This window comes from Peromyscus californicus, unplaced genomic scaffold (assembly GCF_007827085.1).
Source record: "Peromyscus californicus insignis strain IS unplaced genomic scaffold, ASM782708v3 Scaffold_7__1_contigs__length_154581171, whole genome shotgun sequence".
In the NCBI taxonomy this organism is placed as follows: Eukaryota; Metazoa; Chordata; class Mammalia; order Rodentia; family Cricetidae; genus Peromyscus; species Peromyscus californicus.
Window position 1 is genome coordinate 16,195,193 of NW_026294595.1, and position 14,443 is coordinate 16,209,635.

General features: G+C 43.3%; 1 protein-coding gene across 1 annotated transcript; it reads right to left on the reverse strand.

Moving 5' to 3' along the window:
• Positions 1-1,654: 1,654 nt before the first annotated feature.
• LOC128100385 (interleukin-36 gamma-like) lies at positions 1,655-6,720 on the reverse strand. Its single transcript, XM_052722491.1, is given in 4 exon segments — positions 1,655-1,864; positions 5,147-5,286; positions 6,085-6,180; positions 6,585-6,720. Coding segments are annotated over 4 exon segments (582 nt in total).
• Between the last annotated feature and the right edge of the window lie 7,723 nt (positions 6,721-14,443).

Here is a 14,443-nt window from a genome sequence, read left to right on the forward strand (position 1 = left end):
CATACTGTGTAGTGTTTGGAAGATACTGCTGAGCCTTGTAAAGAAAGCAGATGTCACTAGGCAACTCCCAATCCCTCACTAATGTAACACCTCCCCCCAGCACTGATGTAACTATGGTTTTATCTTTTAAAATGCTGTACCCTTGAGCTTGGGCAACAAGAGACTTTGCAGAGATGTGAGTCCACCCATTGTCTGGCCATTCATAAAGAACTCAAAACCTTTAATTGGCTTCATCAGCATGGTTGTCATTAACTATCTCATGTGGGTTATTCCAGTCAAATCAAGGGTGTTTCTCTTGATTTCTTGCACTGTGCTTCATAATGACTCAACTCCAGCAGACAGACATTTAAAGTCTCCAGACCAAGAATGTCATTTACAGTTATAGTAGTCAATGTCAGTGCCGTCCGCAGCATTTCTTGTCCACTCCACATGCCTTCCTGTCCTCATTCATAAAATAAAAAGGCAGGAGGAAATGATGCCATTTAAAAATTTATCCATGGACTGAAGAGCATGTACAGCTCTGGCAGAGGACCTGAGTTAGTTCCCCAGTACCAGTATCAGGCAGCTCACAACCTCCTGTAATGCCCAACTCCAGGGAGTTCAACAGCCTCATCTGGCCTCCACAAATACCTGTATTCACGCACACACACACACACACACACACACACACACACACACACACACACACACTTAAAAATAATCAAATAAATTATTCAAATCCTAAAAACAGGCAAAAAGATCATCCTAGGCCACTGTGTAGCAGGCTTTCCTAGTCTCACAGTTGGTAGCTACAATTCCGCGTGACTCAGTGCTTACTCCCATGTGTCCCTGGGTGCCTGGGAGCGAGCTGTAGGGGAAAAAAGAACTGAAAAAGAGGAGGTGCCTTACAGAGACAGGACTAGGGTGGGATACTAATGCTGTTAACCACAGATGTGCATTATAATGCAAAGAATATTAAAACATTTATGGAAGTCTAAAATAATAAAAGTTAGTGTTTTATTGACCTGTACTATTACTCATATACATTGTTCTCAGTATTCATCTCCATCAGGATGATTCAGGAAATGGTTGTTCAAGCCAAGTTAATTGATCTAGCTATTTATGAGTCACCAGGAAGCATTCTCACTCTTCAAGGAGCAACCACTGTACCCCAACATAGTTTGCATAGCTCTAGTCATTTTTAAAAATGTTCATTCACCCAGGAACCTAAACCCTTTCCTAGTGGGTCCAGCTCCACACAGAGGTCAGTTGCTAAAGGATCAAAGCAACTGGATGTTGCAGTGAATGTTATTGTGAAGTTTCTGCTATCCAAATGCAAGGATTTGATATTATAAGAGTGTGAAAATGGGGTATGAATTAGTCCAAAGGCTTGGAAACAAGGATATCACCACTCATAGGGCATTCCAGGTTTTATACACTGTGGCACGATTTCTCAGGCATGATGCCTTGTGGGTTGGACCACTTCAGCCTCAGAGGACAGCCTTTCACCGCTCCCATCCCACCTATTTTGGAGTACACATTCTGCTTTATCGCTCCTTCATCTATGAAATGAGGTAATGCTGGTCCTGCTCACCTCTCAGTATGAAAACACCACAGATCAAATAAAAAATTTAAGACAATGATTTCTAACCAACCCTCTACCTCTATGCTGAGTTTAAGGCCCTAAAACTAAATTGAAGTTAATGTTGTGATATTTCCCCTGTTCTGATGTGAGGAAGATGGGCTGGCCATTCTTGGAGGAGGCGATGAAACTGCCAGGGAAAGCCACGGACTCAAAGGTGGATGTTGTTCCGGTCTGGGTGTGGTAAAACAGAAAGGGTTTCACGGGCTCAGGATTGTTGTACAGATCCAAAATGTTCTCCTCCTGCATGTGAGAGAGAACACTCATGAGCAAAACCAGAAGTGGCTTCTGATAGGAAACGTTATTTTTACACAACCAATAAATATTCCAGAGTTCAAGGAAGCCTCTCTTAGAACAGGACAAGAAAAGGACATTTAAGGGCTTAGGAATTTAGTTCAGTGGTAGAGTATGCCTAGCAAGTGCAAGGCCCTGGGTTCAATTTCCACTACCGTCCCCCCCCCCGAAAAAAAATAAATGAAAAAGAAAGAAAAGAAGCTGAAAGAAAAGGGAGGGGAAGGGAGGGGAGGGGAGGAGGCAGGGAAAGGAGGGGAGGGGAGGGAAGGAGGCAGGCAAGCAGGCAGGCTTCAAATCTCACTGCCTATCACTCTCTCTGTCCTGGTTTTTTCCTTCACTAGCAAACACCCTCTACATTTAGCATTTTTACCCACTCACCACCAACACGTGTCAGACTTGCTCACTACTGTCCTACGTTCTGCTCAGCAGAGCTTTGCTGACTCGTCCAACAGTGAAGACCTGCCTTCTTATTTCTCACTCACCACCCCCTTCCATCATCTTCACTCTCTGTTTCCAGCTCCCCGAGGAAGCTGAAGTGACTGGATGAGAACGTCTCCCAACTACCCACGGACCAGGCACATCTCATCGATACCTGTGCCTCCCTACCTGAAAAGGACTAGACAACGGCTTCTCTTCACTCATTCATCTAAGGACATTCTTCTAGCCATCCTGCCTGCTCTCTCCTGCAGCATCCATTTTTGCTTTCTTTGCTCAGTCATTCTTATCTGTGCATTTACTTTCATCTTAAAAAAACATAGGTATGTCACTAAATGATGAACACACCCCGAGAGAGTAATCATTGGTGATTTCACTACTGAGTCAACGTTGCAAATGTACTTACACAATCTAAAGCAGTTACAATGTCATTGGATGACATGGCCTTAGGAGACCACTGTTTATGAAGTCCATTGTTGGCCGAAACACTGTCATGTGTCACATCACTGTATTTTAATGACCAAACACCTCTGTCAGCTCTTGCTTTACAGCAAAACCTTTGCAATAGCTGCCAATATTTGCTGTCTGATTTACCTTTTCAAACTCACTCCATGTAAGCGAGATTTAACCCCCAACATTATCTCATTAAGATCCCCTCAAATCTATACCTTATCAATGACCAATTTCTGAGGCCAAAAGTCCAACAGAAGAGTGACTTAGCAAAGACAGGACCAAGCTCAGAATGTAATCACATTATTCTGTCCATGATCTTGTTGATGACAAACTAGTTTCAGAATCTATCCCTACCCACTCCACTGCCATCCCAGAGCCATCAACTCACACCTAGGTCACCATAAAGCCTCCCAAGTCCTTCCACCCTTCCCCTGCAATGTCTGATCAACCTGAAGTCAGAGAGACCCATTTTAGACCTAAGGTATTTGGGGTCACTCTGTTCAAAGCATCCCAGGTTTCTCCTTTCACTTGGGTGGAGTGACTAAGTCCTGGCTGAGATCTGGTCTCAGTTCACTGCTGCACATCTGTCTTCACTGGCTCACCCTCACCTGCTGACTAACTTCTCCGTCTCCTGTTCTCTCCTAGAATTCCTCCTACACAAAGACGCTTGACACCTGCCATGCAATTTACTCTTGGGCCTGACTCCACTCCTGTTTCTGCTACTCCCAGGCTCTGCCCTGATCTGATTGGCTGATTGTTGTTTTTTTTTTTCTTTTCTGAACTTGTTTTGTTTTGCCTTGCTTTGTTTCCTAGGACATGTGATACTTTTTGGCATATCACAAATGTACTACTATATTTATCATTTGCATGTCTCTCCTCCTTCTAAAATCCAGGCTGTACAAAGCTCAGGGCTCTTTGCCATTCTGTTCAAAGATATCCCATGTACTCATATGGTGCAATTAAGCTCCTGCACATTTTGCTAAGTTAAACTGGATAGACTTGAATTAAGCTAATTAAAGTGAAGTTTGTATAAACTTACGTACAAATGAAATTATATTTATGTGTATACATTTCTATGTGTATACATATTCACAACCACTTTGAGAGCTTAGGAATTGGAATAGCAAAGAAAAGGTTAAGGAAGGGTCTTTTAGAAGGTAAGACAAGACAAAAGCATACTTACAAACTGGGCTAGTGTACCAAGAAATTCTCTTAGAATGCAAGGCTAATAAATAAATAACTAAACAGTGGAAGGACAGAAAGCATGGTCGTTACGTAGGATAGTATAAAATACCAAGGTGAGGCCTCTGACTGGTGACTAGGAGTTCTAAAATGACATATAGGAGAATGAGGGAGAGGACACACATGAAGCCACAGTGACTGAGGATGTCTTAAAACTAGGAGAGATCAAAATCCTCAACTAAAGAAGGACAAGATAAATTAATGTCTCTTACGTATCTCTTTTAATTTTACTCTGGGGGAGAAAGAGTTTATTTGGCTTATAAAACCAAGCTAATGTCCATCACTTTTGGTAAGTTAAGGCAGGACCTTGAGGCATCTGGTTACATCACATCCAAGAGCATGCCTACTAGCATGTAAAGCATTAGGTTACATGTGACATTTTTTTTAAAGCAAAGCATGTTTTAGTAGGTTCTCAACACTCCATCTCCCTCCTTTTCCCTAACATCTAACTCTCTGCCAGTCTCCCTTCTGTTACGGGTCACACATGTCTTTTTTACCACTCCGTTGCCACCCCCTACCTGCCCCACCTGCCTTAACTTAGATATCAAGCCATGAACTTACTTGTATGTAAGTTCATGGCTAGATATTTCCATCCATCTACAGTTCAGGACCCCCTGTCTGGGGAGTGGTACTGTCCACAGTGGGCTTGGTCTTCCCACATCAATTGACTTAATTAAGGTAATCTTCTACAGAACATGTCTATATTTTAAAAGGGGCTAAAAATAAACATGCTTAGGAAAATAAAATTCTTTGTTAATTCTAAAATTTGATCTCTTGCCAAATAAACCATGCTAGGATACATGGGCTTTTCTTAAAGACCAGAAAAGCAGCCAAGAGAGTGGGGTGGGGGTGGGGCGGGTAGGGGGTGGCAATGGAGTGGGAAAAAGGACATGTGTGACCCGTAACAGAAGGGAGACTGGCGGAGAGTTAGATGTTAGGGAAAAGGAGGGAGATGGAGTGTTGAGAACCTACTAAAACATGCTTTGCTTAAAAAAAAAAGCCATATGTAACCTAATGCTTTACATGCTAACTTAAAAGTGAAAAGTATAAGAAAACAAGTGCAGGCTTTTTACTTTTATGTTATTTTTCTCGGTCACTGACCTTGAGCTGCAAAGTGGGCTGTCCATCAACTTCCTCACAAAACAGGCACTTGTCTGGATTCTGGATTCCTAGGTAAATAGGAATCCCTTTGCCCTGCTCAAGAGACTCTGGATACTTGCACGGGAGGACAGCGATGGTGGCTATAAGGATAAGAAGATAATTTTCTTCTGAGGCTGGGAAGACAGACTGGTCTAAGAGTTCTGACTGAGCAGAACAGCAAATGCCAAGCAAGGCCCGAAGACACTTGACGAGTGTATCCCCTGCGACCCAGACCAACCAAATGGTCTTCTACCCACTCACCTGTCCATCCTGATAGGCAAGCACTGACCTAGCTATTGAGGCAGGCACAGAGCTAAGCTGATTTAGATTTTCCTACCTGTGCTTTTCACACCTGGAGGCCGGAGCTCCTACCCTAAGCCATTCCTCTGAGCCTTGGAGAGCCTTGACCATTAGCCAAGTTTGCCTAATGGCATGCTGAGGCTTATCTCTCTGTGTTTTTCACTCATTTAATCCTTTTAGCATGCCTTGATGTCATATAGACATACATCTTCCCCTTCCACAAGACAGATCTGCTGGCGACTACTTTTCCCTAGTCTGGGACAAACCTGTCCCTGACTTCTTTTTCCAGATAGGTGTAAAATTCTGCCCCTTCCAGGTGGCCCCCATGGAAAGTTAAGCTTGAATTTGACACATAATTAGACATATTTTGGAGGTGCAAAGTATTGATTTGATACAGGTCTATGCCATACAACAATGAGGAAACCAGAGGGATTGGTATATCCTTCATCTCAGATAGTTAACATTTATTTGTGGTCAAACACTCAAGAAGCTTTCTTCTAACTACTGTTAACTGTGGCCATCCTGCTGCAAATAGGGTACTGACACTTTCTTTAACAAAGTCTATGTAAGGATCAAAGCAGTGGCAGATGACCACTGACCTGGGGCTATGTTGCTGTTCTGTGGAACTGCCACAAGGCTCTGACCACGAAGGATCCACACCTGCTGGTTCAAGTCAGACACCTTCCCGGTCTGAGCACTGCTTCTTACTGTTTGAATGAAAACAAATGATAGACATGAAGATGAAGTCTCAAAACTAGGAGAAAGATGACCTAATCCAGGCCCTTTCTGTAATGAAGGCTTGTATCCAGGGGTTTGCATCCCCAAACTGGCAGCCTTCATGCAACCCATCAACCTGGACTTTATTTGCAGTAAATCCATGGTAAGCAAAGGCTACTAAGAATAACTGTTCTAAGAGGACAAACCATCAAGACAAAGTGACAAGCAGTTCCGCAGTCCCTATGTGTTGAGACCCAGCTGCTCTTGTTTGTGCTCGCTCTGTGCTTGGCCTGGTGCTGAGAACCATACATAGCTAGAGCATTGTGGTCTCCACTCTCCGGATAGTGAAGGCCTGGTGGCATATGGGCACCTTGCTAGGTGCGAAGAGCCCTATCTGAGGGGTAGGATGAAATTCTTGGATGTCCAGAGGACATAGCTGAGGAGACAAATAACCCAGCTCTCTAGTGTCCCATCCCAACATCACCTCCAAATCTGGTGTCTCTTGGATAGTTCTCCATAGTGGGTTTGTCCTGGTACCTGAGGGAGGAGACATCAGGAAGAAAGATAAACCTCAGGAGACATTTCCAAGACTTTCCAAACCCTGGATCCCCAGGCTCTCATTCAGGACAGAACAGAAATGCATAACCAGACATGATGCCCTAGTCAGAAGAGCTAAGTTACCTCCTAGGACCAAACCTCAAGGCTCTGGAGACAGAAGAGCAGGCAGAATTTTCCTCTACCCAGAAATCTCAGTAACATCATCTCCCTACAAATTTCAAGGCCATAAATAACATTCAGTCTTAAACATTCCCCCAGTGCCCAAGTCATTGTACATACTTTCTCCAGAGGTCCTTCCCTGTCGCTACCTTCTCTTTCTTTCTAAGGGAAGGGAGGTCTCCATGTTGGGCAGTTTGGCCAGAATCCCAGCAATTCAGAAGTAGAAGACAGAGGCTCACACACAGAGCAGGGCCCAGAATCATGGCAAGATGGCCTTTCCCATTCACTGAGTACAGAAAGCTCTGGAGGGTTTTGTAGGTATGGGCTATACCTGGCAAGAAGAGTCTTTATGGAAAGTCCAGGAGATCGAATCACAGCTGGGGCAGCTCCCGGGTGCAGGGACAGGCTTTGACCCAGCCTAGGTCATTTATCTGGATGAGTGCAGGAGACTCCAGCTGCTTGTGTGGGGTGTGGCAAATGTAGAAGGTGGAAGATGGCCAGTTGCTCCTGCTGGTTGCTCCTGGGAGGCTCAGGTGAAGAAATCTCAGAACCAGCATGAGTGTGACTTGTCTGAGTTCCTCTAGAAACGTGAGGAGCCCAGCCCCATAGGTTAGCCACCAGGAAACAGAGTTCATGACAAACCTTAGATTTCTCAAAAGGGAGAGACTATGGGGTTTTCCCAGAGCTCAGCTGACCTGACCTGTCAGTTTGGGGTTAGACTCCAAATTCAAGGAACACAAACGATAGGGTTGGCTCCTAAACCTGAACCTCCGAAATTCTGCTCTGGAATCTCAACAGTCTTCCTAGACAATCTTTCTTACTTTCCACCTGGATCTCTTTCGGGCCTTGGAGGAATGTGCTCCAATGTTATCTTGGGAAAACGTGTAAAAATGAATTGAGAATCACTCTTATCCAAAATCAGGTTTGGTGCCTGTCACCCCTCGAGCCCTGTCCATTATTTATCAGTCAAAATGTCTCTTCCTTGGGATGCTCACCACAAAACAGTATTGAAAAGGTACCATCTGTCACCCAAATCCCTTAGTACTCTGTTTCAGTCAGAACCCCATCTGGAAAACAGAAACCACTCTAGGATTTTAAATGGAGGAAACCAAAGACAAGAAATTGGGCTCACCTCTACAGAAAGGTTCAGGGAGGCTAAGGAACAAAAGGAATTGTGGTATTGGAGATAGTAGCAATTGTGGTAATGAAAAAAAAACCACAGGGGCTCAAATGAAGGATCTTGGGACTGATGCCTCAGGAAATGGGGAATCCTGCACCAAACTGATGGCCCATAAGAAGAGCATTCAGAGAGCACACCAACTGGTTGCCCAGTGCCAAATGGTCAGCCCTAAGAACATGCATACAAGTAACATTATATGGTTATAACTGAACAGGTTATAGTTAGAATATATATATATATATATATATACACACACACACATATAAAATATATATTTAGCATATATATGCATTATACATAGGATAGATATTTAGCATATATATATATATATATATATATATATATATATATATATATATATATATATATATATATATATATATGCATGCAATAACAATTGTGAAAAAAGAGGCCAAGAATTTTAAGAGCAGGGAGGGATAGATGGGAAGGTTTGGAGAGAGGAAAGGGAAGGGAGAAATGTTGTAATTATAATCTCTAAAAAACCTAAAAAGAATATGCCATCTGGTGGACACATGGATCATGGAAATGGAGGGGCAGGGTCAGCTAGCAGATGCTCAGAGGGCTTCAGAACACAACTCATTGGGAAACGTTCTCATGCCTTTAAAAGCCTCTGGATAGATCCTGAATTCGCCATGGCCAGAAGAAGATTGTAAAACCCTAGGCAGTCTGGCGATGTGTCTCTTTAATTACAGCCTTTTGCTCCTCTTGTTTCCCGCTGTCCACAGCTTCCTCGCATTTAGAGAATACAGCACTTCCCCAGATTGCCATCCTCGAGTCACTGGTTTAAGCTCTGGTGTGGATCTCAAAGGACAGAGAAATTAGAGGAAATGTGAGTGTGTAAACCTGTTTCTGGTGCTATAAAAATATTTCAGGCTGGGGAGAGGATGAGTAGAAAAAGAACAAATCAGCTGGGTGGCAGTGGCGCACACCTTTAATCCCAGCACTCGGGAGGCAGAGCCAGGCAGATCTCTGTGAGTTCGAGGCCAGCCTGGGCTACAGAGTGAGATCCAGGACAGGCACCAAAACTACACAGAGAAACCCTGTCTCGAAAAACCAAAAAAAGAAAAGGAGCAAATCAGCAGTGAGGCTGATCATATGGTGAGAGAGGAAGCCAAAAGGAGGGAGGAGTTGATCTGACTCTTTTATAACAACTGTTTCTCAGGTGAACTAACTGGGGTCCCACAAGAACTATGTTAATCTATGTTAAATTAACGTACTATTACGTTACTATAATAAGATATTATATTAACTATGTTAATCTCCTGTGAGGTTGGGATCCCCAGTGACATAATCCTTTCTCGATAGGCTCACCTCATATGGTCTAATTACCTCTCAGTATGACAATACTGGGGACCAGTCTTCCAATGCATGAGTGCTTGTGGGCCATACTCAAGCCATATCTGAACCATAGCAGGAGTGGTGATGATTAAGAGGAGATGGAGGTTGGTCTTTAAAGAGCAGCTACTGAGGAAGTTGTCCGGAATTCTTATCTCAAAATGAAATGGATAGATATTATGAGTATAAGGTCCCCTAGCTTCACTTGAGATGATTACCAATATCGACACTAGCTGTCAGGCCATGAACATGTTACTTTAAAATGAGGCCACTTTAAGAGATGTGGCAGCCTGGGAGGGGTCTGGTCATATCTCCCTGAAGCCCTGGTCCCAGTCCCTCTATAGGTACAAGTAGCAACGTCAATAGCAAGGGTCCCTCTCCCATCTCTGCTGCAGGCAAGCCCAGCTCTACTGTCCAGCCCAAGACAGAAGTGCCTTAACTTAACGCTAGAATGTTAGATCATGGGTCCTCTAGTTGACAAGCTGTCCTCTCTCCCCTAAAACTCAAGCCACACCTTCCTCAGTTTCCTCTCCCCTATCTCTCTCTCCCTGCCTCTTTCCAGAGAACTGGTAAGCAAAGTTTACTATGGCCTTGCACTCTCCCTCCTCATTGCCCATTGCAACTGTGAGAAAAGTCAAGTTAACCTGGAATGATAACTTTACTTTTATCTAGTACCTTCCAGTCTGTGACTCCTGGCATGTTGGCTAGATCAGTCTGGGTCACATGGTGTGGATTCTTCCCTCCCATGCTTGGAAACCTAAAAGACAGAAACATTCTCTTTGTGTTATGGAATTGAAGGGTTGGTCTGCTTCTCCCTTCAGGGCCTCCTCAGGGCTACCTATGGCAATAGTGCTGTGAAGAAGATCCCCATCAGGACCCATGTCAGGCTGTCCTTCCAAATGCAGATCTTCCTTAGACTGAAGTCTTACTTTCCCACTTTGAACCATGGTGATGTAACTCCTCCTCTGAAGAGTGGCTCCCTCCTCTCAGCTTCCTTTCGATGAGCCCTTAGAACATCCTTGATCACTTCTAACAGCTGAAAAGTAGAGCAGAACTTTGCCGTTAAAATAATCCAGTTGCCAGTGCTTCCTATTAATGTTTTAGCATCACAGAGAATTGTGACAACAGTGGACACTAAGTGTGGTTTGAGCTGAATCCTGGTAAGTACACACAAGGCTAAATGACTTAGATATGGAAATAATTTCAAGATAATTATTAGTCCAGATCCTAATTTTCAGACTCTAAGATGCTACTATTCATTTTTTTTTTTTGGTGGAGAGAGGGGGAGTTAGAGAAGGTGGTAATTAGTCCTACAGATTCATTCACTTAACAGGTCTATGACCTTATTAGATTAAGGAAAGGTCAAAGGAAACTGGGTAGCATGAGAGAACTTCAGTATCATGAGAGTCTCTAGAACTACTTCACAGGTACCTGTTACATAATCTGTATGCAGGTAATCAGGTGGATAATCAAAACTAAAACATCAGGGATCATTGGACAATAAAGGCCATTGACTCTCCCACAATACTTATCAACTATTCAGAAATGCTAGTGTAGCACTAGACTAGAGTCTCAAAGTCAAGTATAGAATTCTCCACTGACACACTCATCAGAGGACCAAATCCAGTGTTGCTTGTAATCTTTCAAGGATGATCTACAAACATGGCTAGCATTCCAGGGGATGCCACTGGAAAGGAACTGGCATGTAGCCCTGATAGGGTATCAGGGGTATACCATGAATCACAGAGACCACCATGGGTTCACTTATACTCTAATAGACTTGAGGAAGTGTCAAGGAAATTTCTGGGGCAACCTCTGGCGTAGCCTCTGTAGATAGAATAATAGGATGCACATGTTAAAGGCTTCTGCTCTGTTGAGCAGCACAGCTCTGTGGTCTGAGACCTGCCTCTACCATATTCTTCTGAAGCTGGTCTCCATGAAACCCACATTCTATGATGTGAGCCAACATGCTGTTTAACTTCAACCCTCCCTTGGATGAAAGCGAAGGGAAAATTTACAAAAGTAACCCCTAAACTACACAACAAAATGGCAGAAATAAACAGAAGCACTAAAAGACTTCTTAGAAAAGAATGGAACCATGTAGGATCATCATGAAGATGTTTCTCATAATTTACAGCAGCTGTGGGTCATTGTGCAATTCCGTGCAAGTGGAAAGCTAAAACATCAAAAGGCACTGATTTGAGCAGAGCACACACAACCACTTAAAAATGGTTAAGTGTCTAACATTGAAAGTTTCTGGATAAGGAGCCAATGGCAGAGAATTCTTAGTCATTACCCAATAACCTACATCCTACAAACTGCAAAAGAAAAGCTGAGACGTAAGGTGCCATCAAAATGTTCAAATCTGGGAGAAAATGTGGACCAAAGACACCATGAAAGAAAATAAAAAAGACAAGCTACCCAGGAAAAATTATTTGTAACTCACTGAAAAAAGAAGCACTTCATTTTGGTGGGAGTGCAAACTTGTACAGACACTTTGGAAATCAGTATGGTGGTTTCTTAGAAAATTGGGAATCAATCTACCTCAAGACCCAGCTATACCACTCTTGGGCATATACCCAAGGAATGCTCAATCATACCACAAGGACACATACTCAACTATGTTCATATCAGCATTATTCGTAATAGCCAGAACCTGGAAACAACTTAGATGCCCCTCAACTGAAGAATGGATTAAGAAAATGTGGCACATATACACAATGGAGTACTACTCAGCAGAGAAAAACAATGACATCATGAAATTTGCAGGCACATGGATGGAACTAGAAAATATCATCCTTAGTGAGGTAACCCAAACTCGGAAGGACCAACATGGTTTGTACTCACTCATAAGTGGATACTAGATGTAAAGCAAAGGATAACCAGACAAACAATCCACAACTCCAGAGAAGCTAGCTAACAAGGAAGACCCAAAGAGGGATGCATGGAACACCCTGGGAAGGGGAAATAGATGAGATAGATCTCCATGAGTATACTGGGATGAAGGGGGGGGAGGGACAGAAGGGGATGAGGGATGACAGCATAAGGGAATGGGATGGTCGAGCTGAGACAGGGATGGAGTGGGAGAGTAAGGAAAGAGATACCATGATAGAGGGAGACATCATGGGAATAGGGAGAAACAGGGTTCTAGGGAAGTTCCCAGGAATCCACAAGGATGACCCCACCTCAGACTACTAGCAATAGTGGAGAAGGTGCCTGAACTGGCTTACTCCAGTAATCAGATCGAAGAATACCCTAACTGTCATCATAGAGCCTTCATCCAGTAACTGATGGAAGCAGATGCAGAGATCCACAGCCAAACACCAGGCTAAGCTCTAGGAGCCCAGTTGAAGAGAGATTCTATGAGCAAGAGGCATCAAGATCATGATGGGGAAACGTACAGAGACAACCAAACCAAACGAGTAGGAACTCATGAACTGTGGCTCAATAGCTGTGGAGCCTCCATGGGACTGGACTAGGCCTTCTGCATAGGCAAGACAGTTGTTTAGCTTGACCTGCTTAAGGGGTGCCCTGGTAGTGGAATCAGAATCAATCCTTGGTGCATGAGCTGGCTTTTGGAGTCCATTACCTATGGTGGGACACCTTACTTAACTTTGGAGGGGCATGGACCTGCCTCAACTAAGTGTACCAGGCTCTGCTGACTCCCATGGGAGGCCTTGCCTTGGGGGAGGTGGGAATGGGGGGTGGGTTGAGGGGGAAGGCTGGGGGGCAGGAGGAGGGAGGAGGGGGGGATCTGTGGTTGGTGTGTAAAATGAATAGAAAATTTCTTAATAATTAAAAAAAAAGAAGTAATTCATACCCATAGTTTTTAGTTACTACCTACTAACTGATAGGAAAAGACAGATTTAATAACATTTTGTCTCATATGAAATATAAATATTCAATAAATATAAGTAATTATAATTACCTACAATAATATTCAATAAATATAAGTAATTATAATTACCTATAATAGTTATTAGTAATGTGCAAATCAAAGCAATAAATGATGTTCCCTTTCTGCCTACCAGGAAGTCACTAATTAAAAAGACAATACACAATGGTGTGAGGAAACAGATTCTGCCTCTCTCCATGCATAATGTGTGAATCAGCATAAGCATTTTTGGGAAACAAACTACAGAAGGTATTAAAATTTTAATGTGTGTGTCCTTGACTTGGTAATTCCGCTTACAAGAACTTATCATTTTGGTGACATCTAGCTCCAACAGCTGAAAAGCCACACTGAAGAACCTGACATCATCAACACATTTTTTTTGGGGGGGGGGGTGCGGTTTGAGACACATTTTTAAACTTTAGTGAAAAACTGGAGCTTGCTTCTACAGCACATTTCAAAACAGGTTCCATGTTTGAAATGACTACTAGAAATTCCTGACCCAACACTTTTAGCAACGATCTTTCCTTCTACATTCTTGGCTGCCACCATCAATAAAAACGGTTCATACAAGGGACACAGCAGTGGTGTTGATCATTTTTTAGGTACTTATAAGGACTCTCCTTGCTCTTATTTTTCATGGAAAAATTCTATAATGCACTTTCCACTATTGCAGCCATATCACCAGTACACAGGCTCCCACAAGGCTTCAACATTTTATTGATATCGAAGTGTTGCCTGTACTGGTTAATTTTTTGCCAACTTAAAACAAATGAGTTAGCTGGGAAGAGGGAACCACAGCTGAGGAATTGTCTCCATCAGATTGGCCTGTGGGCAAGGCTGAAGGGACATTTGCTTGCTTAATGATTGATGAGGAAAGGCTCAGCCCACTGGGTGCTCTACCACTCCTGGGTGGGTAGTCCTGGGTTGTATAAGAAAGTGACCTGAACAAGCCATGGGAAGGAATCTAGTAAAGCGGCATTCCTTCCTGGTCTCTGCTTCAGTTCCTGCCCCCATCTCCTAACAGAAGGCATGGTGCAAGAGCTGGTTTTCTGTGGGTAGTGTAGAGAAGATGAAAACCAAGCTGCTCACATGT